General features: G+C 41.9%; 1 protein-coding gene across 1 annotated transcript; it reads left to right on the top strand.

Moving 5' to 3' along the window:
• Positions 1–337: 337 nt before the first annotated feature.
• LOC139160097 (E3 ubiquitin-protein ligase TRIM11-like) lies at positions 338–26,430 on the top strand. The gene is made up of 13 exons (XM_070737630.1): positions 338–820; positions 2,498–2,593; positions 4,031–4,261; positions 8,343–8,365; positions 9,426–9,544; positions 10,827–10,859; positions 14,632–15,158; positions 17,035–17,130; positions 17,810–18,040; positions 22,708–22,730; positions 23,804–23,922; positions 24,569–24,601; positions 25,560–26,430. The coding sequence occupies exons 1-13, from the start codon at positions 407–409 to the stop codon at positions 26,036–26,038; spliced, it is 2,424 nt and encodes an 807-aa protein (XP_070593731.1). The 5' UTR covers positions 338–406; the 3' UTR covers positions 26,039–26,430.
• The last annotated feature ends 693 nt before the right edge of the window (positions 26,431–27,123 follow it).

Genomic DNA, 27,123 nt, shown 5'->3' with positions numbered 1-27,123 from the left:
AATGGCAACTTTACTCCATTCGGTCCCTTCAATGTTTTTCTTCTTCCCGTTGTTTAAAAAGCATTATGCCCTTTAACTAAAGTGGCGAGTTGAATAATAATTCGTGATGAATCAGTCCCATGGATGTGTCTTTCTCCCCAGGGTGGTGTTTTCAGTATCTTTCGCTTTAGCAGGATACTTGGCTTAGTAATTGATTGGGGGTCTGTCCCAAGAATATTTGCTTCTCTCCAAATTGCAATTTTTCCTTAAAAGAAGCCAGCGAAGCTGTCCGGAAGACCAAGAACAACAATTCTCGGTTTCCCGCCTAGGCGCAGCCCAAAGACGGTCACCTGATTTGAAGGAAAGGAAAGGAAACTTTACTTTAGAAGAAGACTTTCTCTTTCCTTTCCCGGCAGAGGCGGCGGCGATGGCGGGTGCAATGTCTTTAAAGGGTTTGCTGGAAGAAGCCACCTGCTCCATCTGCCTGGAGTATTTCCAGGATCCCGTGCTCATCCCGGAGTGCGGCCACAATTTCTGCCGGGGCTGCCTGAGCAGCAGTTGGGGGACGTCGGAATCGGAGGCTTCCTGTCCCCAGTGCAGACAGACCTTCGCGCCCCGCAGCGTCCTCCCCAACAGGCAGCTGGCGCGGGTGCTGGAAGCGGCCAAGCCATGCGGAGGTCCTTGGGGCGAGGAAGGAGGGAGCTTCTGCCCGAAGCACCGGGAGCCCCTGAAGCTCTTTTGCAAGGACCACGAAATCCTCATCTGCTTGGTCTGCGACCGATCCAAAGAGCACAAGGGCCACTCGGTGAACCCTGCCGAGGAGGCTTTCCCGGAATACCAGGTAGGATTTCGCCGGGAGGAATCGCTGCGGAGGGGCATCCAGAATACTTTGACTTTACTTGAACAAACTTACTTGCTTCCTCTGTTGTCCACAAACTGGGCTTAGTCTGGGGCAGATGGAAGGAGACGGGGAGGCTCAAGGAACTTTTATTGAATTAATTCAGCGAAAGGATCTCAGTAGCTGAAGAAACCAAAGCCCTTGGACGATGTAAAAATTCAAATTTTATTGAATTAAGATTAAGGTTCCTTGACACCTGTTTCTTTCTTTTGATTTCTTGTCCCAGGCTACTTTACTCACACATTGCATATTTAATGCCAATAAGCTTTCTTATAAAAAGGGTTGTGTGTTTTATTATTATAATAACTAAGAAGTTCGTGCTTTAGCTAGCATCTTTTTAACTGGAACCTTTGTAACTTTTTTTGTAACCTTCTTGTTACTAACTGGAGTCTTAATTTTCTTGTAATTTTCTTGCTGCTAGGCAGCAATGTCCAACCATTTGTTCCTGGTCCTAGACTTCCTTAATTCCTACTTTCACCTCTTACTTTATATTGCAATTGAGCTTGCAATTTTTTTGATTTACCATAGTCCTCGACTTAGAACCAATCGTTTAGTGGGTGTTCATAGCTACATCTTTGAAAAAAGTATCTTATGACTGTTTTTCACACTTAGGACAATTGTAATTTTATGGTTGCTAGGCAGGAGTGTCCTGCAATTCGTTCCTGGTCTTATTACACTCATCTGCAACTTTCTGCCTCTGCCATTTTTTCCAGCAAAATTCCTTAATTCCAACCTGAGACCTTCACTTCCTGCTTTATCCCATGAGCCTGCAATTTTTTTGAAGACAGTTACCATAGTCTTTGAATTACAAGCAATTGTTTAGTGAGTGTTGACCTTACATAATTGAAAAAAGTGCCTTATGACAATTGTAGCATCCCCCATCAAAACTCCAAAACTTGATAACTAGCATGTATTTATGAGGATTGCAGAGTCCTGGGTCAGGTGATCCCCTTTTGCCACTTTTTGACAAGTGAAGTCAATTAGAAAGCCAGGAGTGCTTCACAACTGTGTTACTAAGTGAACAACTGCAGTGATTCTCTTAACACCTGCAGCAAAAAATCAATTAACTGTCTTGCTTAGCAAGGGAAATTGCCTGTAGGAAAAAATAGGCTCCCTTTGCTGGGTCCCTTTCCACATTTACTGCAAAAGAAGAAAATAATAATAATAATAATAATAATAATAATAATAATAATAATAATAATAATGCTGGATTTCATATTTCATCACCAGTCAGGTGCTTGGGAAGCACCCGACTGGTGATGAAATACGAAATCCACCATAGTGATCTTGTTTGCTGTGTTGTACTGACATAATAATAATAATAATAATAATAATAATAATAATAATAATTATTATTATTATTATTATTATTATTATTATTATTATTATTATTATTATTAATTAGATTTGTATGCCGCACCTCTCCGAAACCCCGGGGCAGCTCACAACAACAATAAAACAATGCAGATACAAATCTAATAATTAAAACTATAACTAAAACCCATTATCTTAAAAACAATCTATACTACACAATGATAACCACACATATCTTTTAGTGGTCAGAGGGGGAAATGTAATTCTTTACAGAAAAGAAACTCAACGCTTGTATTTTCTCTTCAGATCAAGGTTGGGGATTGCCTGAAGGCTCAGAGGGAGCAGAAAGAAAACATAGCTACATACGAAGGAGTCATAGAGCAAACTGTGCAGAAGATGCTTGTAAGTATTGATCCAACGGTGGAGAGCTTCTGAGCTAATACCGTTTCCCCCCGAAAGTAAGACAGTGTCTTACTTTCTTTTTATCCCCAAAAGCCCCACTATGTCTTACTTTCGGGGTATGTCTTATATTGGAAAAAAATTGTCGATTTTTTTGTTTTAGCCATAAAATTAACATTTATTAACAACCTGAACAGTATTGTATTCACCACAAAACAGCAGATGATACCCCAGTATGCCAGTGTGTATGTTTTACTGATGTATGATTAATACTGTGTGCATTACCGTATTTTAAGCAGGAGGCGGCAGTGACAAGTGCAGGGGACGGCGCGGTGACGTATGGAGAGGGGGACGGCGTGGTGACGTATGGAGAGGGGGGCGGCGCGGAAGTGGGCAGGAGGCGGCGCTCATTTGGATCAGACGGAGGCAGCAGACGCGGTGACGTATGGAGGGGGCGGCGTGGAAGTGGGCAGGAGGCGGCGCTCATTAAGATCAGAGGGAGGTGGCAGACGCGGTGACGTATGGAGGGGGGCGGCGCGGAAGTGGGCAGGAGGCGGCGCTCATTAAGATCAGAGGGAGGTGGCAGACGCGGCGATGTATGGACAGGGGGACGGTGCGGACGTGGGCAGGAGGCGGCGCGCAGCTAGATGAGAGGGAGGCGGCAATACCCCCGTGTTTCCCCGAAAGTAAGACATATGTCTTACTTTTGGGGTACGGCTTATATTAGCCGACCCCCCTGAAACCCCCGATACGTCTTACAATCGGGGGTGTCTTACTATCGGGGAAACAGGGTAGGAAGGAGTCCCCCATCTGCTATCTTTAATAATAGGCAGCCTGTTTGTAGGTTCAAGGTCTGACCTAAATGAAATTCAAGTTAAAGACTGTGTTAGGGCTGAAAACTTGCTCTTAACCTGAGGATTGAGATGTCCTCACTGGCCGAATGAATTACAGTTGGGTTAAGTAGTTGGGTTTATGTAGATTTCTAATACTGTATGTTGTAAACCACCCTGAGACTCAGGAGAAGGGCGGCATAGAAATCGAACAAAGAAACAAATTAGTGCACCTGTCCCATGAGCTGTGTTTTGTACAAAGGGTTTGGCTTGCTTAATAATTTAACACAAACCGTATTTCATCTTATTGAAAAAAAATTGAACTCAAGCATTTTTCTGTGTCCAGTTTTGGAATTCCTGATTGCCAAGAAATTTTTCTATGAAAGATTATTTAAATTCTAGCCTTTTTTTAACCCCACCCAGCTTTTTAAAAAACATCAAATGTTTTTTTAATATCAAATGTTGTTGTTTTTTTTAAAAAGAAAATTCTTACCTCTTTTCTGGGTTCTTCAAGGAATCCATTAAATTGTTATAACAATTAGAACAAAAATAATTCAGTAAAATAATTAAAATAAAAGTATATCTTTGCTTTTGCTTTTTCTTGTTTTAGGACCTCTTCAAAGAAGTGAAAAAAGATGTAGTGGCTGAATTCAGAGAGCTTCAACTCTGGTTAGAAGCACAGGAGAAGCTTCTATTGACTAGAATGGAAGAGACGGAGAAGGATATCGTGGCAAGAAAGAAGAAGGGTTTGGCCAAGCACACAGAGGAACTCTGCTCTCTTGACCATCTCATCCAAGAGATAGAAGACAAGCTTCAGCAGCCAGCCAGCAAACTGTTACAGGTCAGGCAGGAAGTTGAGATCATAGAATCCTAGGGCTGGAAGGGACCTTGGTGGTCTTCTAATCCAATCCTCTCTCCAAGGCACGAGACTTTATGCCAGTGATGGCGAACCTTTTATGGTTTGTGTGCCAAAAGGAGTGTGCGTGAGTATGCTAGTATACACGCAGGAAGGGATGGGACTTTTTGCCCCCACCCGTTGGATAAGCTCTTTCTTCCGCAGCAGCTGATAGGCCGCTGCATTATCTCCCTCGCCCAAAGGCCCCTAGCTCTTCGCCCCAGCCCTTTCATCACAAAAATCCACATTCAACCACAGCCTTTTGGCCACATGGGACACTTCGCCACCATCCAATCAGAACGGTCCTAACAATATCCTGATCCCCGTATCATTCAGTTACAGAATGATAGAGATGGAAGGGACCTCAATGGCCATCTAGTCTTACCCCCTTCTCATTCAGGAGACTGTTACAGAATAATAGAGATGGAAGGGACCTCAGTGGCCATCTAGTCTGACCCCCAGCTCAAGCAGGAGAATGGAGAAGACCTTAGAGGCCATCTAGTCTGACCCCCAGCTCAAGCAGGAAAATGATAGAGATGGAGGAGACCTCAGAGACCATCTAGTCCAACCCTCTTCGCAAGCAGGAGACTTGGTCTTCCGGTCAAATTCATGGGCTGTTAATTGGCTGGTGGAACTCACTGCCTCACAACAAGCTAATCCTGAAAAAGTTAATTTGGGAAGCCAATCAGAGCAGTCCTCTCAGAAGAGGGGTGGGGGAGAGAGCTAGGTAGCATTCTCTTAGCAAAGGACAGATATGAAGTTACTAGTTACTGTCTGGGGCCCCTTTATGACCTGCTCATCATGGTAATCTTTGGAATTTTTACGATGCGTGGAGCACTTATGACAAAAGAATGTGTCGGGAGAGGCCAAAAGTCTGAGGCCCCACCCATACACATTTAACAAGAGTTGGAAGGGACCTTGGAGGTCATCCAGTCCCACCCCATCCTTCCACCCATACACATTTGACAAATTCTGACCTGCTAAATTGGCCAGGGGAACACACTGCTAGATGGTCCTCTCTCAAATTCCCTTTGCATTTCTCTCTCTCTCTCTCTCTCTCCAAGGTCCCTTCCAACATTTGTTAATTTGTATGGGAATCTGTAGATGTCACCGACTTGAGAAGGGGGTTGGACTAGATGACCTCTGTGGTCCCTTCCATCTCTGATTCTGTAGAAATCTGCTTGAGAAAGGGGTTGGACTAGATTATCTCTATGATTGTAGATGACCTCATTAAAGTGCCATCCAATTCTGTAAGGGACACCTGCTTGAGAAGGGGGTTGGACTACATGACCTCTGTGGTCCCTTCCATCTCTCTGATTCTGTAGAAATCTGCTTGAGAAAGGGGTTGGACTAGATGATCTATATGATTCTAGATGACCTCCTTAAGGTCCCATCCAATTCTGTACGGGTCACTTACTTGAGAAGGGGTTTGGACTAGATGCCCTCTAGTTTGTTTTGTCATAACCGCTTGTTCCTTTTGCATCTGCCTCGAGGCATCATAAAAACTCCAAACATAATCATGATGAGCAGGTCATAATGGAGCCCCAGACAGCAACCAGCCTTCACTTCTGTCCTTTGCTAAGAGAATGCTACCTAGCTCTCTCTCCCACCCTTGGGCTGGAAGGGACCTTAGAGGTCTTCTAGTCCAATCCTCTGACCAAGGTAGGAGCCTTTATACGATCCCGAAAAGATGGTTGTCCAAATTATTATTGGAATCATCCAGTGATGGAGCACCCAAGACACTGTGAGGGAAGCTGTTTTGCTGATAAATACTTTTCACTCTCAGGAAGTTCTTCCTTACTTTAGGTTGGATCTCCTTGTGATTAGCTTCCACCCCTTGCCCTCAGGTGCTACGGAGAGTAAATTGATGCCCTTTTCCCTATGAGAGCCCTTCAAGTGTTGTAAGATGGCGGTTGTGTCTCCCTAAGCCTTTTCTTCCTTAGGCTAAGCATACCAAGTGTAGGATAAAGAAAAAATAGAAATAAGTCTCTCAAGTTTTTTCCTTCACAGTAAAATACAAAAATAAATTACCTCAGCATTTTAATTTTGCCGTTCATTTTTTCTAGCTTAATCAAAAAATTTAGAAGCAGCTCCCAAGAATCAACAGGTCATATCTTATTAAAGCAATCAATTGTTTTTCATCTTTTCTAACTCTATTACTTTTTCAATCCATTATTTTCTTGTGGAGTTTGGTATATCCTTCCATGTCTGCATGTAAGGTTCTGGCTACTCATTTAGTAATCCTTTTGACTTTTTCTATGGAAAGGAATGGTCACTAAATGAACTATTTAGTCAAGGACTACCTGTAAAGGCTTAAATTGGGGATACGTAATGTAATTCAGAAAAAACAGGTCATGCGAAAAGGAAGAATTCAAAGTGCTGGTCACCATCTCTGTATATTCCTCACAATTTGAGGTTCCAATCCCCTATTATGTGTTCTGCCTGACTGGCTCAGCAATGGGTAATAGTCCAATGAAAAAAATCAAACACACATGTGCTCTGCTAATCAGCAAACTTGTATTAGATAAACAAAAATAGCTTACTCAAAAAACAGTTCTTAATGTCCGAAAACAATGCAAGGGTTACTTCAGCCGCATACCAAAAACACAGGGAAAAACAAACAAAGACAACCAGTGTTCCCTCTAATTTTTTTGGGTGGTGGGTGGAAAAGTATAGTTTATGAGCGGCAGTCCCTTCGGGACTGGGAGGCACAGAAATAATAAACAAACAAACAAATAAATAAAAAACCCACCCTGTTTTGCCTCAGAGAATTTCAAAATAAAATACTGTACTGTGTGTCTATAACAGTGAGCTCATAATAGGGCAACTCTATCAATATCAAAATGCCACTTAAATAGTTGAGCTAGTTTCAAACTAGATTTTGATTTTCTTTCTCTCTTCCTTACTCCCATTCTTTTTCTTTCTCTTTTCCTTCCTCTCTTTTTTCTATCTGTTTCTCTCTCTTCCTCTCTCTCTCCTTCCCTCTCACTCTTTCCCTCTCGGCTTCTGGTCAGGTTTGGAAAACTCTGACTTGATGATGATTTTTAAGTGAGCGATTGCTCACTGCTCAGCTTAGAGGGAACTATGAAGACAACCTGAAATGAGCAAAGAAGTTTCAGGAGTCCTTTTGAATCTTTGAAGCAAACAGCAAGTCCCAGAGTTTTCACCTCCCACTTGTCTGAAAAAGCTGGGTTGAAAACTCCAACGGCACAGAAACTTCGAAGCAGGAACCACAAAACAACACAGATAAACAGCCACAGTTTGCCTTGGCCTTTGTTCCCTTTTTATCCCTTTAGCCCTCATTAAGGGAACCACACCCAACCCAGGTGCTCCTATAATGATTTGTAATACTCCTTAAAGCGATCCCTTCTTTGCATAGCTCTTTGGCTACGTAGATCAATATATTGATCTGCAGACGAACTGAGCGAGGAAAGACTGTCTGAGGGACTGCAGCCCAAATCCCCTGGGCTGTCTGCTGAATCCTCCTGGCTGTCTGCCACATTTTCCTGGCTGTCTGCCACATCTTCCTGGCTGTCAGCCAGGCTTTCACATTCACTTTGTGCCGTGTCTCTCCTATCTGTGGGAGCAACGGCTGGCCCAGGCCCAAACACAACATTAGGGGATGTGGTTGTGGGTGTTATTTATCCAGTCTCCCTCGCCCCTTAAATTTCCAAGGCAAGGAGAAAAGTACTGATCATCTTATGCAAAGTATTATAACTGCTTGGATTTCCAAAGTGCTTTGATTCTGGCAGCATAAATTCAGAGGATTTTTCTGTCCTGTTGATGCACTATTTTGTTTGTCATATAGTCTTCTTTTTTTTTGCTATTATGTTTATACATATAAACCTGTAATTGTGATGGATTCAACCAGCATATAATTTTTCGTAGGCAAAAAAGTAAAAACACCACATCTCTAAAAAAATTTGAACAGCTGGGGTGGGGGAAAGAACAATGATATTTAAAAAATAGAATTTAATTATCTGCATAGGAAATTGCTCCTTTCAGTGCTTTGTTTCTTTATTTTTAGGACATTGGAAGCATCTTGAAGAAGTAAGTAAATCCACCCTTTTCTTTAGAGTCTCAGATCCTACGGTAGTTTTACGATTTTGGAAACTTATGTTTTGTATTTAGCAGTATTTTAATGTAAAGACAACATACTATTTCAGGGCTTTTTAGACATTTACTCAGATTCCTTCAACACAATATAATTGACAATATTTGATATGATCAATTATTACAGTTGGTTTCACAGTTGGTTAGTTTCACAGTCAGTCACAAGTTTAGATTGAATTTTGTCATTTTATTCACCTATTGAGTCTAAGCTCTTCCAAGCAATGCAAGTATGATAAATACATGCCTGTTGCGAAGCAAACAAATTGTGATTACAGGGACACTGTGATAGATGATAATTGTGAAAATGTAAGTCATTTTTTTAACAACTGTTGTAAATTGAAGGTTACTTGTAAGTGCGATTTCATTGTATTCAAGATCAGTTGGAATATTATATCCATCGTCTAATTACATACGTCATCCATATTAATCATTGGTCATTAGTCATTTGGTAAGATACAATCCATTTCTTTGTCCAAGAGATTCACAGTAATTTTCAAGAGTAGGGAGCCCAAAACTGAAACTTAGTTGCCGTTATTAGATCTCTCGTTTAACTTGATGAAGGTGAATGAGCGCAGTTCTGGATCAGGATCCACTGAGTGGCCATAATGCCCATAGTGCCGCTCCGAGTCTCTGGAGAGGCTGACTTGGCTTCTGCTCATGCACACCAAACAAAATCTTGTGTGAGGACGCACGTGCAAAGATATTTCGGTAATTTCCCCCATTTTTGTGCTTCTGCGCATGTTGTGTGCACATCTCAGAATTTCCTACTGAGACGGAGCACCTGACCGTATCAGCTGACACCCACCACTGGTTGTATCCAGGCATGTGGGAGAGGGCATTGCATGATGGGTGTGGGCACGCATGTGAATGCTATAACACACGCCCGCACCCGTTTGGCACCCGAGCCAAAATAGGTTCACCATCACTGGTGTAAGGTCTCCTGCTTGGGTGGTGGTGGACTAGATGGCCTTCCCACTCTGTTATTTTGACTTCCCAGGTACCAGGCTAAGGAAACGTATGAGAAACCAGTGGATTTACTTCTAGAGCCGAAGTGGGCAATCTGGGATTACAGTGATCTCCCTGCGCTTCTGAAAGGGATCATGAAAAAATTGAGAGGTAAAAAAGAGCCCCTGGTTTTTTACCCTGAATGACATTTTGAGCATCCAAGAGAGATTCTGGGTCGGTGTCACATCGATCAAAGAGGGATCGATTTCAGGATCAGTGGTTCAGTTATGATTGTAAGACGAGACTTGCCTGTATTCTTTGTAGCCCAAATCCGTATGCACTGATCACTTGGGAAGCAGAATAAGCACCACTGAGTATAATGGAATATTTTTTATTTATTATTAGACTTGGAAGGGACATTGGAGGTCATCTAGTCCAACCCCCTGCTGGTGCAGTAGACCCTACATCATGCTAGTCCAATAGCAGTCCAATAGTTTCTTCAAGGTCCCAAGTGTTGGAGCATTCACCACCTCTGTGGGCAAGCTGTTCCACTGGTTGATCTCTCTGACAGTCAGAAAAATTCCTCCTTATTTCCAGGTTGAATCTCCCCTTGGACAGCCTCCAACTGTTGCTCCTTGTCTGGCTCTCTGGTGCTTTGGAAAATAATGTGTTCCCCTCCTCCCTGTGGTAACCACTCAAGTATTTGCAGACTGCTATCATGTCCCGCCTGGACCTCCTCTTTCCTGGATTATCCATGCCTCCTATGTTTTAGTTTCTAGGCCCTTTATCATTCTTCTGCACTTTTTCTAGAATATCAGTGTATCTTTTGTAGGGTGGTGAGTAAAACTGAATGCCGGTGGTATTAACACCTCTCTTGTCTTGGAGTGTGTTCTACTGTTGAGCTAAAAATTTCTGTTGCGAAGCAGGTCAGTTACTAAGTGAGCAGTGCCCCATTTTCCCAACTTTTTTGCCACAGTAATCCAGAAAATCCTGGCAGTTAAGTGAATTGTGGTTGATAAATGAATCTGGCTTCCCCCATTGACTTTGCTTGTCAGAAGCTCCCCAGGAAGGTTGAAGATGATAATCCCAGATGCTGCAACCATCGTAAATACAAGCTGGTTCCCAGTGCCCAACTTTTGATCACGTGACTGGGGAGGCTCCAGCTGTCAGAAATGTGAGAATTGGTCAGAAATCACTTTTTTCAGTGCCGCTGTAACTTCACTACACAAATAGTTGTAAGTTGAGAACTACCTGCATATGGAATATATAGTAGAATATATTTATACCTGATGGAATATATATAGCCACCAATGACATTTTGGCGTTAGGTTTTCCATATTCCTTATTTCCTGATTTGAGTCCAAGGAAAGTAAACCAGGTTATTTGTAGGGAGGCCCTTCTGTGGCTCCAGTTCCAGGGATGAGATATTGAATCCCTCCCTTTTCTTCCTCAGATACCCTGGAAAGTGGACTTCAACTGCAGGAAGGTAAATATAAGGATTTATAAGAATCTCAGTCGCTTGCTATTTTAAGCTCTGATGCCAGTAAAGAGAAACATGATAAGTAACAAAAAAGAAAAATATAGGATTAGATACCCTAAAGATTATGATGATCCAGTAAACTTTAATGATTTTATGATTTATGAATAATTACTTGCCATTCATATGTGCAATATGAGCTTATGCAGGACGGACAAATTCCTTGTGTGTTTGACCACACTTGGGCAAATAAAGCTGTTGTTCTGTTTTGTTTTTTGTTTTGTTCTGTCCTGTCCTCCAACTCCTCCTCCACTCCACACCACGCCAATCCGCTTCATTCTGTTCTGCTCTGTTCTTATACATTATCTAGAAAATGTAAAACTTGTGGACTTCAGTTCCCTGAATTCCCCATCCAGCCTGGTGGACCTGAAGAGCAAACAGCAGAGTGGTGGCCACATAGAAGACTGGAGATTAGGGAAATTGGTCATTGGAGCCAAGAGATGAACAGCTGAGCATTGGAGCCAACAGCAGGAAAAATATTTGAGGGATCCTGAGGGTGTGCAGCTGAGTGGCAGCTGGACTGGGAGGTGGCAAAGGCAACCTAAGTGAACGAGAAAGCGAGATATCAGAAGGATGCCAATGAGGACAGCAATTAACAAAGGATGGGACTAAGGCAGGGGGAGAGCCTGAGTGCTTGGAAAAAGGAGTACCTGGACACTGGCAGCCCCATCAGGGAATTCTGGGAGTTGAACTCCACAAGTCTTACATTTGCCAAAGTTGGAGAAACCTGGACCAGGCAATGCTTAGATGTTGTTTATAGAACACAATGAGTCTTCCAGTCCTGGAGCGGTTGTTTGGAAGCTGAACTCCCTTCACACAAGAGGGCAAAACTCTTGGAGGGGAAGACCCACACAAGGCCTGTAACTGAAGCTCTTATTCTTCTCTGTCCCTCCTTCCCTTCCCCCTTATAGAAAATATAATTCTGGATCGAGACAGATTTCATCCTGCCGGGCTTGACATCTCTGAAGATCAAAAAAGCATCACAGGAGTTATGAAAGTTGAAGCAATATGTAATGCCCCAAACTTCAGAAAGTTGGGATCTTATCCTTATGTCCTTGGCTGTCAGAAGTTCTCAACTGGGACACATTTCTGGGAAGTAATTGTAGGAGATGCAACAGGATGGGGTGTAGGTGTTGTTGATATGTGGACTGGTCGCTGGCATATTCGGGAACGTGAAGGGAAATACATGGCCATTTCTCAATCAGGATTTTCTAATGTGGTCGTGACTGAGAGGCCCACGAGGATCCGCCTCTCTCTCAACTGCGAAGAAGGAAAACTGAAATTTTTTGATGCTAGGACTGCAGCTCTACTCCATACATTCTCCAATGCTTCCTTGGTTGGCAAGATCCTTCAGCCCTGTTTCTATATGTGTCAGGGTGTCTGCAGAACACTCCCCTGAGTTTTATGCTGTTTGAAATCAAACAAATATGTGATTATTTAGTGTAATACATGGAAAGAGAGACCACCTTCTGCCGCACGAATCCCAGCGACTGGTGAGGTCCCACAGAGTTGGTCTCCTTAAGGCCTGTTGACCAAAGAAAAATAATCAGGAAAGCATCAATAGAAGTTTGGAATGAGATAAAAAAAAGAATCATTTTCTAGTAATGCCAGAATGGATTTCCCCGATAGAGGCTATCTCTCATGCTAACTTATTAAAAGAAGGTAAAATATGGAAATATAGAGATTTACTTGATAATCAACTAAATTTGAAAACAAGACAAGAATTACAGAAGTTCAGTGTAGAAATAGATTGGTGGCAATACGCCCAGATTAATTCTAGATATCAAAAAGATGTAAGAACATTTATATTTCAGAAGGATAATAATATAATTGGGAAATTACTAACCCCAAACCAGGGAAAATTGATCGGGAAGTTATATAAATATTTAATAAACTATAAGACAATAGGTTGGATATTAAAAGATAATATGATCAGTTGGTGTAAAAATTTTGGAAAAGAAATAGACTTAAGACACATGGGAAAAGGTTTGGACATATAACTGGAAAACATCCAGTCTCTTTTAAAGAAAATCAAATAAAGATGGTCTATAGATTGCATTTGCCACCCAATTGGATTTCAAAGATGTTTCCAAGTGCTTCACCTATTTGTTGGAAATGTAAAAAAGAAATCGGCACATACTTCCATGCATGGTGGATGTGCCCAAAAACCAAGATTTATTAGAACAAGGTAGAAAAATGGTTAAAAGAAATTACAAATAAAGAAATTAGGAAGACCCTGGAATTCTTCTTATTAGGTATTACGGATGGTAGATATAAAAAATAAATATATTATTTAATAATTCATATATTAGTAGCAGTTAGAATTACATTTGTACAAAAATGGAAAGAAAAATATCCCCCTGGATATTCACACTGCCCCCACCCTCCTTGCCTTCCAAAAGAGTCTACAACACATCTTTGCCATCAGGCCTGGGGACATTAGACCTTCTCCTGTCCAATGAATGTCGTTAGCGTGATTATTGTGTGAATGTGAATGAATGTTTTTAAATTAGAATTTTACGAATTCTTTTTTAGCATATTAATTGGACAAACTATTGTTATGTATGTCCCGCCCCTCTCGCAGTCCCTTAGCTGAGTGTGCTTTCCTCCCGGCTGTCAGCGAGGGGCTGCAGGAGAGGCCTTCTTCTCACAGCAGAGGCCAGCGAAGGTTAGTTTGAATGTCGGGCACGCTTGCACGCACACTTCCCATCCCCCTGCCAGCCCGCCCGGAACATTCAAAATAAGAAAAAGCTTTGTCGGCCTCTGCAGAGAAGAAAGGAAGAGAAAGAGACCGAGAGCAACAGAGCGAGATAGAAAGTGAGAAAGAGAGAGAAAGAGGGGACAGAAAGATATAGCAAGAGAGAGAAAAAGAGAAAAAGCGTGTGTGTGAGAGAGAAAGCAAGAGAAAGAAAGAGAGAGAGCAAGAGACAGTGAGATAGAAAGAGAGGGGGGAGAGAAAGATATAGGAAGAGAGAGGACAAGAGAGAAAGGTAGAAAAATGGTTAAAAGAAATTACAAATAAAGAAATTAGGAAGACCCTGGAAAAGAGAGAAAACAAGAGAAAGAGAGAGAGCAACAGACAGAGTGAGATAGAAAGAGAGAGAGAAAAGGGGGAAGAAAAAGAGATATAGCGAGAGAGAACAAGAGAGAAAGTGTGTGTGAGAGAAAACGAGAGAGAGAGCAACAGAGAGTGAGATAGAAAGGAGAGTGGTAGAAAGAGAGAGAGCAAGGAAGACAGAGAGAAGAGAGGGAGAGAGGAAGAAAGCAAGAGAGAGAGAAGGGTGGAAGGAAGAGTGTGTGAGAGACATGACAGGAAAAAGGTGAGGAAAAAAGAAATGAGAAAATGATTGAGGCAGAGAATGACAGGAAAGAAACAGAAGTTACTCTTGATTTAAAGCACTTAAATAATAAGAGGGGGGAAATCACCAACCCTCACATTTTTGGAAATGGTTCAAGAGTTCACACACACACACACAGGCAGGAGGGAGATTTATTTATTCATTAATTGATTCATTATTTATTTATTGTTCTTTGCCGCTCAGCCCCAAAGGGACTGCCGCTCAGACACTATACTTTTCCGCCCACACCGAAAAAAGATTAGAGCGAACGTTGGATCCGTCCCAAAAATATTTGCTTCGCTCTATATTGCAATTCTTCCTTAAAAGAAGCCAGCGAAGCTGCCCGGAAGACCAAGAACTACAATTCTCGGTTTCCCGCCTAGGCGCAGCCCAAAGACGGTCACCTGATTTGAAGGAAAGGAAACGAAACTTTACTTTAGAAGAAGACTTTCTCTTTCCTTTCCTTCTCTTTCCTTTCCCGGCAGAGGCGGCGGCGATGGCGGGTGCAACGTCTTTACAGGGTTTGCTGGAAGAAGCCACCTGCTCCATCTGCCGGGAGTATTTCCAGGACCCCGTGCTCATCCCGGAGTGCGGCCACAATTTCTGTCGGGGCTGCCTGAGCAGAAGTTGGGGGACGTCGGAATCGGAGGCTTCCTGTCCCCAGTGCAGACAGACCTTCGCGCCCCGCAGCGTCCTCCCCAACAGGCAGCTGGCGCGGGTGCTGGAAGCGGCCAAGCCATGCGGAGGTCCCTGGGGCGAGGAAGGAGGGAGCTTCTGCCCGAAGCACCGGGAGCCCCTCAAGCTCTTTTGCAAGGACCACGAAATCCTCATCTGCTTGGTCTGCGACCGATCCAAAGAGCACAAGGGCGACTCGGTGATCCCTGCCGAGGAGGCTTTCCCGGAATACCAGGTAGGATTTCGCCGGGAGGAATTGCTGCGGGGGGGGGGGGCATCCAGAATCCTTTGCCTTTACTTGAACAAACTTACTTGCTTCCTCTGTTGTCCACAAACTGGGTTTAGTCTGGGGCAGATGGAAGGAGACGGGGAGGCTCAAGGAACTTTTATTGAATTAATTCAGCGAAAGGATCTCAGTAGCTGAAGAAACCAAAACCCTTGGACGATGTAAAAATTCAAATTTTATTGGATTAAGATTAAGGTTCCTTGACACCTGTTTCTTTCTTTTGATTTCTTGTCCCAGGCTACTTTACTCACACATTGCATATTTAATGCCAATAAGCTTTCTTATCAAAAGGGCTGTGTGTTTTATTATTATAATAACTAAGATGTTCGTGCCTTAGCTAGCATCTTTTTAATTGGAGTCTTTGTAACTTGTTTTGTAACCTTCTTGTTACTAACTGGAGTCTTAATTTTCTTGTAATTTTCTTGCTGCTAGGCAGCAATGTCCAACCATTTGTTCCTGGTCTTAGACTTCCTTAATTCCAACTTTCACCTCTTGCTTTATATTGCAATTGAGCTTGCAATTTTTTTGATTTACCATAGTCCTCGACTTAGAACCAATCGTTCATTGAGTGTTCATAGCTACATCTTTGAAAAAAGTGTCCTATGACTGTTTTTCACACTTAGGACAATTGTAATTTTATGGTTGCTAGGCAGGAGTGTCCTTATTACACTCATCTGCAACTTTCTGCCTCTGGCATTTTTTTTTAAGCAAAATTCCTTAATTCCAACCTCAGACCTTCACTTCCTGCTTTATCCCATGAGCCTGCAATTTTTTTGAAGACATTTACCATAGTCTTTGAATTACAAGCAATTGTTTAATGAGTGTTGACCTTACATAATTGAAAAAAGTGCCTTATGACAATTGTAGCATCCCCCATCAAAACTCCAAAACTTGATAACTGGCATGTATTTATGTGGATTGCAGAGTCCTGGGTCAGGTGATCCCCTTTTGCCAGCTTCTGACAAGTGAAGTCAATTGGAAAGCCAGGAGTGTTACTAAGTGAACAACTGCAGTGATTATCTTAACACCTGCAGCAAAAAAAATCAATTAACTGTCTTGCTTAGCAAGGGAAATCGCCTGTAGGAAGAAATAGGCTCCCTTTGCTGGGTCCCTTTCCACATTTACTACTAAACAAGAAAATAATAATAATCATAATAATAATCATAATAATAATCATAATAATAATCATAATAATCATAATGCTGGATTTCGTATTTCATCACCAGTCAGGTGCTTGGGAAGCGCCCGACTGGTGATGAAATACGAAATCCAGCATAGTGATCTCGTTTGCTGTGTTGTACTGACATAATAATAATAATAATAATAATAATAATAATAATAATAATAATAATAATAATTATTATTATTTATTATTAATTATTATTAGTTATTGGATTTATATGCCGCCTCTCTCTGTAGACTCGGATGATCTCATGTAGATATTAAATACCGTCCTACAAAGAGTTCTACAACGTCTTGAGTGGCGACTCCGAAAAACACTCCTTCTGGATCAAACCCATAATTTTATGTCTCACTGTTGCTTCTGGGATGACTGAAACCAGGAGACTCAGCCTCTCACTTTAATGCCATTACAGGTAGTCCTTGACTTAAAATCATTTGTTTAGTGACGGTTCGATGTTATGACAATGAAAAAAGTGACAATGTTCTTCACCCTTATGATCATTGCAAGCATCCCGTGGCCACATGATCCAAATTTGGATGCTTGTCAACTGCCATGTATGGTGGCACATATCTTCTAATTGGGTCTTCCCTCCAATGCAATTTTTTATAGAAAAGAAACTCTAAACTTGTATTTTCTCTTCAGATCAAAGTTGGGGATTGCCTGAAGGCTCACAGGGAGCAGAAAGAAAAAATAGCTACATACGAAGGAGACATAGAGCAAACAGTGCAGAAGATGCTTGTAAGTATTGATCCAACGGTGGGGAGCGTCTGAGCTAATAGGAAGGAGTCCCCCATCTGCTATATTTAATAATAGGCAGCCTGTTTGTAGGTACAAAGTCTGACCTAAATGAAATTCAAGTGAAAGACTGTGTTAGGGCTGAAAACTTGCTCTTAACCTGAGGATTGAGATGTCCTCACTGGCTGAATGAATTACAGTTGGGTTAAGTAGTTGGGTTTATGTAGATTTCTAATATGTTGTAAGCCACCCTGAGACTCAGGAGAAGGGCGGCATAGAAATCGAACAAAGAAACAAATAAGTGCACCTGTCCAATGAGCTGTGTTTTGTACAAAGGGTTTGGCTTGCTTAATAATTTAACGCAAACCGTATTTCATCTTATTGAAAATATTTTGAACTTAAGCATTTTTCTGTCTCCAGTTTTGGAATCCCTGATTGTCAAGAAATTTTTCTATGAAAATTTATTTAAATTCTAGCCTTTTTTTTAAACCCCCCCCCAGCTTTTTAAAAAATATCAAATGTTTTTAAATATCAAATGTTATTGGGTTTTTAAAAAAATTCTTACCTCTTTTCTGGGTTCTTCAAGGAATCCATTAAATTATTATAACAATTAGAATAAAAATAATTCAGTAAAATAATTAAAATAAAAGTATATCTTTGCTTTTGCTTTTTCTTGTTTTAGGACCTCTTCAAAGAAGTGAAAAAAGATGTAGTGGCTGAATTCAGAGAGCTTCAACTCTGGTTAGAAGTACAGGAGAAGCTTCTATTGACTAGAATGGAAGAGACGGAGAAGGATATCGTGGCAAGAAAGAAGAAGGGTTTGGCCAAGCACACAGAGGAACTCTGCTCTCTTGACCATCTCATCCAAGAGATAGAAGACAAGCTTCAGCAGCCAGCCAGCAAACTGTTACAGGTCAGGCAGGAAGTTGAGATCATAGAATCCTAGGGCTGGAAGGGACCTTGGAGGTCTTCTAATCCAATCCTCTCTCCAAGGCAGGAGCCTTTATACCAGTGATGGCGAACCTTTTATGGTTTGTGTGCCAAAAGGAGTGTGTGTGAGTGTGCTAGTATACACGCAGGAAGGGATGGGACTTTTTGCCCCCACCTGTTGGATAAGCTCTTTCTTCCGCAGCAGCTAATAGGCCACTGCATTATCTCCCTCGCCCAAAGGCCCCTAGCTCTTCGCCCCAGCCCTTTCATCACAAAAATCCACATTCAGCCACAGCCTTTTGGCCACATGGGACACTTCGCCACCATCCAATCAGAACGGTCCTAACAAAATCCTACTTTTGGAAGGAAAGAATGGGACAGTTTGCTCTTTCATACACACACACACACACCAGTTGAATCAGGGGTCCCCAAACTTTTTACACAGGGGGCCAGTTCACTGTCCCTCAGACTGTTGGAGGGCCGGACTATTAAAAAACCTATGAACAAATCCCTATGCACACTGCACATACCTTATTTTAAGGTAAAAAACAAAATGGGAATGTACTATTTAGAGGGGGGGAAGAAGTCTGAAATTCATATATGTTTATGTTTTGTTTTTAATTTTCTTTTGTTAACATCTGATTTACAAGGTTTTCTTGGTTTATAGAAAATTGTATTAAAATGTTTATAGAAAAATATATAAAGAAAGAAGGAAGCACTTTGGCATAATGGTTAATAAGTTAGAAATATAATTGGTGTACTTTTTGAAGGAACATGAAAGAGGGAATTTAATTAAAAGAAAAGTATGTACCTGGAGGACAACATTAGAAAAAATACTTTTGCAACTTTTTTGATGATTGATATTAGTTACTGACAAAATACCGCATTTTATTCAGGGAAAATTAGATGGTACATTGTATTGTTTGAATGTATGTTGAGAGAAAAATTTAAAAAAATTTACATCCCCCCCAAAAAAGGCCTTTCTTCCTCCGCCCCTCCATTCATTTCATTCTTCCTTCCTTGTTCCCTCCATTTCTCCTTCCTTCTCTCCCTCCCTCCTTCCCTCTTTTCTCTCTTCCCTCTCCCTTTCTTTCCTTCTCATTTGTTTCATTTCCTTCTTCCCCGTTCTTTCCCTCCATCATTTTCTCATTTTTCTCTTTTTCTCTCTCACATTCCCTCCCCCTCTCACTTTGGCTTCCTTTTAGGCAGCAAGTGAGCTTTGAAGCTTTGCCTCAAAGGAAGTCAAAGGAAGCTTGGCTCGGGGCAGGCCTGGAGCAGCAGCTGCCGCCGCTTACTCCACCCTGCGCTTCGGCCGCACCAGGGCCAAGTAAGTCGAGGGTAGGCCCGTCATCCCCAGCTCCAAGTGGGGGCCTGGGCGATGGGCGAGCATTGGGAGGGCCTCGCCGTCGCCTGGCCGGGAAGAGCTCCGCTCCCAGCATGGCCGTCAACAAGTAAATGCACGGGGGGAGGGTCCTGATGGCTTTCTTACGGCACCCTCCAGCCGCTCTTGCAGGGCAGAGGCCAGCGCCCTCCCCGCGGGTCGGCGCAGAAGCAAAAAAGCAACAAACTCCCTCTCTTTCTTCCTTTATTTCTCTCTCTCTCACTCACTCCCTTTCTATCTCTCCCTCTTTCTCTCTCTCCCTCTCTGCAGCAGACCCCTCCCCCCAATGCCAAAAGTGCCCAAACACGTGCAAACCTCACCGGTGCAAAATCCCTGAAGAAAAAAAAAAGCAAAAAAGCGGCACTGGAGGGACCAAGACAGTCTGCAGCTGAGCATCTGGAGGAGGAGGAGGAAAGCCAGGGTGCGGGGAGGAAAGTGGGCCTGCAATTGTCCCCTTTCTTTCTTCCCTTTAAGGAGAGGAACTGTTGCTGCTCTGCCATAGGGCAGCAACAGTTTCTCTCCCTAAAGGCGGCAAAGAAAGGGGCCAATTGCAGACCCACTTTCCTCCCCACCCCCTGGCGTTCCTCATCCTCCTTGCCACCGCCAGACGCTCAGCAGCAGAGTGGATGGGAGATTCGGGAGCTTAGTACATAGATGGCAAAATCTCATACGCTGCCACGGGCCTGATAAATAACCCCAGCGGGCCGCATCCGGCCCACGGGCCGTAGTTTGGGCACCGCTGAGCTGAATGATAGAGATGGAAGGGATCTCAGTGGCCATGTAGTCTGACCCGCTTCTCATTCAGGAGACTGTTACAGAATGATAGAGATAGAAGTGGCCATCTAGTCTGATCCCTGTATCATTTATTTACAAAATGATAGAGATGGAAGGGACCTCAATGGCCATCTAGTCTGACCCCCTTCTCATTCAGGAGACTGTTACAGAATGATAGAGATGGAAGGGACCTCAGTGGCCAGCTAGTCTGACACCCAGCTCAAGCAGGAGAATGGAGGGGACCTCAGAGGCCATCTAGTCTGACTCCCAGCTCAAGCAGGAGAATGAAACAGAATGATAGAGATGGAGGGGACCTCAGAGTTCATCTAGTCTAATCCCCAGCTCAAGCAGGAGAATGATAGAGATGGAGGAGACCTCAGTGACCATTTAGTCCAATCCTCTTTGCAAGCAGGAAAATTGGTCTTCCGGTCAAATTCATGGGCTGTTAATTGGCTGGTGGAACTCACTGCCTCACAACAAGCTAATCCTGAAAAAGCTAATTTGGGAAGCCAATCATAGCAGTCCTCTCAAAACAAGGGTGGGGGAGAGAGCTAGGTAGCATTCTCTTAGCAAAGGACAGAGATTAAGTTACTAGTTAATGTCTAGGGCCCCTTTATGACCTGCTCATCATGGTAATCTTTGGAATTTTTACGATGCGTGGAGCACTTATGACAAAAGAAAGTGTCAAGAGAGGCAAAAAGTCTGGGGCCCCAACCATACACATTTAACAAGAGTTGGAAGGGACCTTGGAGGTCATCCAGTCCCACCCATCCTTCCACCCATACAAATTTGACAAATTCTGACCTGCTAAATTGGCCAGGGAAACACACTGCTACATGGTCCTCTCTCAAATTCCCTTTGCATTTCTCTATCTCTCTCTCTCCCCAGGGTCCCTTCCAACACTTGTTAATTTGTATGGGAATCTGTAGATGTCACCGACTGGAGAAGGGGGTTGGACTAGATGACCTCTGTGGTCCCTTCCATCTCTGATTCTGTAGAAATCTGCTTGAGAAAGGGGTTGGACTAGATTATCTCTATGATTCTAGATGACCTCATTAAGGTGCCATCCAATTCTGTAAGTGTCACCTGCTTGAGAATGGGGTTAGACTAGATGCCCTCTAGTTTGTTTTGTCATAACCGCTTGTTCCTTTTGCATCTGCCTCGAGGCATTGTTAAAATTCCACAGATAATCATGATGAGCAGGTCATAAAAGGGCCCCAGACAGCAACCAGCCTTCACTTCTATCATTTGCTAAGAGAATGCTACCTAGCTCTCTCTCCCACCCTAGGGCTGGAAGGGTCCAATCCTCTGATCAAGGTAGGAGCCCTTGTACGATCCCGAAAAGATGGTTGTCCAAATTATTATTGGAATCATCCAGTGATGGAGCACCGTAGACACTACGAGGGAAGCTGTTTTGCTGATAAATACTTTTCACTCTCAGGAAGTTCTTCCTTACTTTAGGTTGGATCTCCTTGTGATGAGCTTCCATCACTTGCCCTCAGGTGGTACGGAGAGTAAATTGGTGCCCTTTTCCCTATGAGAGCCCTTCAAGTGTTGTAAGATGGCGGTTGTGTCTCCCTAAGCGTTTTCTTCCTTAGGCTAAGCATACCAAGTGTAGGATAAAGAAAAAATAAAAATAAGTCTGTCAAATTTTTTCCTTCACAGTAAAATACAAAAATAAATTACCTCAGCTTTTCAATTTTGCAGTTCATTTTTTCTAGCTTAATCGAAAATTTTAGGAGCAGCTCCCAAGAAACAGCAGGTCATATCTTATTAAAGCAATGAATTGTTTTTCATCTTTTCTAACTCTATTACTTTTTCAATCCATTATTTTCTTGTGGAGATTGATATATCCTTCCATATCTGCATGTAAGGTTCTGGCTACTCATTTAGTAATCCTTTTGACTCTTTCTATGGAAAGGAATGGTCACTAAATGAACTATTTAGTCAAGGACTACCTGTAAAGGCTTAAATTGGGGATACATAATGTAATTCAGAAAAAACAGGTCATGCGAAAAGCAAGAATTCAAAGTGCTGGTCACCATCTCTCTATATTCTTCACAATTTGAGGTTCCAGTCCCCTATTAGGGGATGTGGTTGTGGGTGTTATTTATCCAGTCTCCCCCGCCCCTTAAATTTCCAAGGCAAGGAGAAAAGTACTGATCATCTTATGCAAAGTATTATAACTGCTTGGATTTCCAAAGTGCTTTGAATCTGGAAGCATAAATTCAGAGGATTTTTCTGTCCTGTTGATGCACTATTTTGTTTGCCATATAGTCTTTTTTTTTGCTATTATGTTTATACATATAAACCTGTAATTGTGATGGATTCAACCCAGCATATAATTTTTCATAGGCAAAAAAGTAAAAACACCACATCTCTAAAAAAAATTGAACAGCAGGGGTGGGGGGGAAGAACAATGATATTTTTAGAATAGAATTTAATTATCTGCATAGGAAATTGTTCCTTTCAGTGCTTTGTTTCTTTATTTTTAGGACATTGGAAGCATCTTGAAGAAGTAAGTAAATCCACCCTTTTCTTTAGAGTCTCAGATCCTCCAGTAGTTTTACTATTTTGGAAACTTTTGTTTATATTTAGTAGTATTTTAATATAAACAGAACATACTATTTCAGGGCTTTTTAGACATTTCCTCAGATTACTTCAACACAATATAATTGACAATATTTGATATGATCAATTATTACAGTTGGTTTCACAGTTGGTTAGTTTCACAGTCAGTCACATGTTTAGATTGAATTTTGTCATTTTATTCACCTATTGAGTCTAAGCTCTTCCAAGCAATGCAAGTATGATAAATACATGCCGGTTGCGAAGCAAACAAATTGTGATTACAAGAACACCGTGATAGATGCTAATTGTGAAAATGTAAGTCATTTTTTAACAACTGTTGTAAATTGAAGGTTACTTGTAAGTGCGATTTCATTGTATTCAAGATCAGTTGGAATATTATATCCATCATCTAATTACATACGTCATCCATATTAATCATTGGTCATTAGTCATTTGGTAAGATACAATCCATTTCTTTGGCCAAGAGATTCACAATAATTTTCAAGAGTAGGGAGCCCAAAACTGAAACTTAGTTGCCGTTATTAGATCTCTCGTTTAACTTGATGAAGGTGAATGAGCGCAGTTCTGGATCAGGATCCACTGAGTGGCCATAATGCCCATAGTGCCGCTCCGAGTCTCTGGAGAGGCTGACTTGGCTTCTGCTCATGCACACCAAACAAAATCTTGTGTGAGGACATACGTGCAAACATATTTCGGTAATTTTCCCCATATTTGTGCTTCTGCGCATGTTGTGTGCACACCTCAGAATTTCCTACTGAGACGGAGCACCTGATGTATCAGCTGATACCCACCACTGGTTGTATCCAGGCATGTGGGAGAGGGCATTGCATGATGGGTGTGGGCACGCATGTGAACGCTATAACACGCACCCGCACCCTTTTGGCACCCAAGCCAAAATAGGTTCATCATCACTGGTGTAAGGTCTCCTGCTTGGGTGGCGGTGTGGTGGTGGACTAGATGGCCTTCCCACTCTCTTATTCTGTTATTTTGACTTCCCAGGTACCAGGCTAAGGAAACGTATGAGAAACCAGTGGATTTACTTCTAGAGCCGAAGTGGGCAATCTGGGATTACAGTGATCTCCCTGCGCTTCTGAAAGGGATCATGAAAAAATTGAGAGGTAAAAAAGAGCCCCTGGTTTTTTACCCTGGATGACATTTTGAGCATCCAAGAGAGATTCAGGGTCGGTGTCACATGGATCAAAGAGGAATTGGTTTCAGGATCAGTGGTTCAGTTATGATTGTAAGACGAGACTTGCCTGTATTCTTTGTAGCCCAAATCCGTATGCATTGATCACTTCTGGCAGTTAAGTGAATTGTGGTTGATAAATGAATCTGGCTTCCCCCATTGACTTTGCTTGTGAGAAGTTCCCCAGGAAGGTTGAAGAGGATAATCCCAGATGCTGCAACCATCGTAAATACAAGCTGGTTCCCAGTGCCCAACTTTTGATCACGTGACTGGGGAGGCTCCAGCTGTCAGAAATGTGAGAATTGGTCAAAAATCACTTTTTTTCGGTGCCGCTGTAACTTCACTACACAAATATTTGTAAGTTGAGAACTACCTGCATATGGAATATATAGTAGAATATATTTATACCTGATGGAATATATATATATACCATATAGCCTCCAATGACATTCTGGCGTTAGGTTTTCCATATTCCTTATTTGAGTCCAAGGAAAGCAAACCAGGATATTTGTAGGGAGGCCCTTCTGTGGCTCTAGTTCCAGGAATGAGATATTGAATCCCTCCCTTTTCATCCTCAGATACCCTGGAAAATGGACTTCAACTGCAGGAAGGTAAATATAAGGATTTATAAGAATCTCAGTCGCTTGCTATTTTAAGCTCTGATGCCAGTAAAGAGAAACATGATAAGTAACAAAAAAGAAAAATATAGGATTAGATACCCTAAAGATTATGATGATCCAGTAAACTTTAATGATTTTATGATTTATTAATAATTACTTGCCATTTATATATACAATATGAGCTTATGCAGCAGGGACAAATTCCTTGTGTGTTTGACCACACTTGGGCAAATAAAGCTGTTGCTCTGTTTTGTTTTTTGTTCTGTCCTGTCCTGTCCTCCAACTCCTCCTCCACTCCACACCACTCCACTTCATTCTGTTCTGCTCTGTTCTTATACATTATCTAGAAAATGTAAAACTTCTGGACTTCAGTTCCCTGAATTCCCCATCCAGCATGGCGGACCTGAAGGGCAATCAGCAGAGTGGTGGCCACATAGGAGACTGGAGATTAGGGAAATTGGTCATTGGAGCCAAGAGATGAACAGCTGAGCATTGGAGCCAACAGCAGGAAAAATATTTGAGGGATCCTGAGGATGTGCAGCTGAGTAGCAGCTGGACTGGGAGGTGGCAAAGGCAACCTAAGTGAAGGAGAAAGCGAGATATCAGAGGGATGCCAACCAGGACAGCAATTAACAGAGTATGAGATTAAGGCAGGGGCAGAGCCTGAGTGCTTGGAAAAAAGAGTAGCTGGACACTGGCAGCCCCATCAGGGAATTCTGGGAGTTGAAGTCCACAAGTCTTACAATGACCAAAGTTGGAGAAACCTGGACCAGGCAATACTTAGATGTTGTTTAAAAAAACACAATGAGTCTTCCAGTCCTGGATGGGGTGTTTGGAAGCTGAACTCCCTTCACACAAGAGGGCAAAACTCTTGGAGGTGAAGACCCACACAAGGCCTGTAACTGAAGCTCTTATTTTTCTCCGTCCCTCCTTCCCTTCCCCCTTATAGAAAATATAATTCTGGATCGAGACACAATTGATTCTGCCATGTTTGACATCTCTGAAGACCGAAAAAGCATCACAAGAGTTACGAAAGTTGAAGCAATATGTCATTCCCCAAAGTTTGAATTTTATCCTTATGTCCGTGGCTGTCAGAAGTTCTCAACTGGGAGACATTTCTGGGAAGTAATTGTAGGAGATGCAACAGGATGGAATGTAGGGGTTGTTGAAATGTGGACCGGTCGCTGGCATATTCTGGAACGCGAAGGGAAATACATGGCCAAGTCTCCATCAGAATGGTCCAATCTGGTCCTGACTGAGAGGCCTACGAGGATCCGCCTCTCTCTCAACTGTGAAGAAGGGAAACTGAAATTTTTTGATGCTAGGACTGCAGCTCTACTCCATACCTTCTCCAATGCTTCCTTAGTTGGAAAGATCCTTCAGCCCTGTTTCTATATGTGTCAGGGTGTCTGCATGACACTCCCCTGAGTTTTATGCTGTTTGTGGTATAATTTTTTTATTTTTCTCCACCATAAAATAAAACAATATATGGTTATAAACACAACAACAATATTTAATATCAATCGTGTACAAACTTTTCTCATTACTCACACCATGGAAGATCTTATCTCTCTTCCTGTATAAAATTTTCTGCTAATTTTATACAATATTTGCAATTCTTAAATTCTAAATTAAAAAATTTCAATCACAATCTTACTACTAAAGGTTACAACAATGTGAAGAATAATAAAATCTCTTATCTAAATTTAATCTTATATCATATAGTTGATTAAAAATTCTCTATATATCTTTAGTAAAAGAAACTGTTCATAAAATGTAACCTACATCATAAAATAAAGTTCTATATGTTTAAATCTAAACAATAGATAAATTTTGTCTTATATCATATAGTGCTACCACCATTTCTCATCTTTGCCATCTGGTTTGCAAAGCTTAGATCAAATTCACTTGTTTCTATTTTTCCAAAATTAACCAATTACTAATAATACATAATGTATCTCTTAATTTTCTATCCAATCATAAAACTTCCCCCAAATTTTATAATAATCAGAGTCTTGTTTATCTTTAAGTTTTATGCTGTTTGAAATCAAACAAATAAGTGATTATTCAGTGTAATACATGGAAGGAGAGACCACCTTCTGCCGCACAAATCCCAGTGACTTGTGAGGTCCCACAGAGTTGGTCTCCTTAAGGCCTGTCGACCAAACAATGTCACCTGGTGGGGCCTAAGGGAAGAGCCTTCTCTATGCCCCCCCACCCTCTGGAATCAGCTCCCCCTGGATATTTGCACTGTCCCCACCCTCCTTGCCTTCTAAAAGAGTCTACAACACATCTTTGCCATCAGGCCTGGGGACATTAGACCTTATCCTGTCCAACGAATGTCTTTGGTGTGATTATTGTGTGAATGCGAATGAATGTTTTTAAATTAGAATTTTACGAATTTTTTTTAGAATATTAATTGGACAAACTACATTGTTATGTATTTTGGTATATGTTGTGAGCCGCACTGAGTCCACGGAGAGGGGCGGCATACAAGTCCAATTAAATAAATA

Source organism: Erythrolamprus reginae, chromosome 2 (assembly GCF_031021105.1).
Source record: "Erythrolamprus reginae isolate rEryReg1 chromosome 2, rEryReg1.hap1, whole genome shotgun sequence".
Taxonomy (NCBI): domain Eukaryota; kingdom Metazoa; phylum Chordata; class Lepidosauria; order Squamata; family Dipsadidae; genus Erythrolamprus; species Erythrolamprus reginae.
This window is presented reverse-complemented; position numbering and strand designations above follow the sequence as displayed.

Bases quoted from the DNA above. Each gene is read 5' to 3' on its own strand.
- LOC139160097 (XM_070737630.1), top strand. From the start codon at position 407: ATGGCGGGTGCAATGTCTTTAAAGGGTTTGCTGGAAGAAGCCACCTGC. The intron at 8,366-9,425 runs GTAAGTAAATCC...TTGACTTCCCAG, and splicing joins ATTGGAAGCATCTTGAAGAA to GTACCAGGCTAAGGAAACGT. The intron at 18,041-22,707 runs GTCAGGCAGGAA...CTTTATTTTTAG, and splicing joins CAGCCAGCAAACTGTTACAG to GACATTGGAAGCATCTTGAA.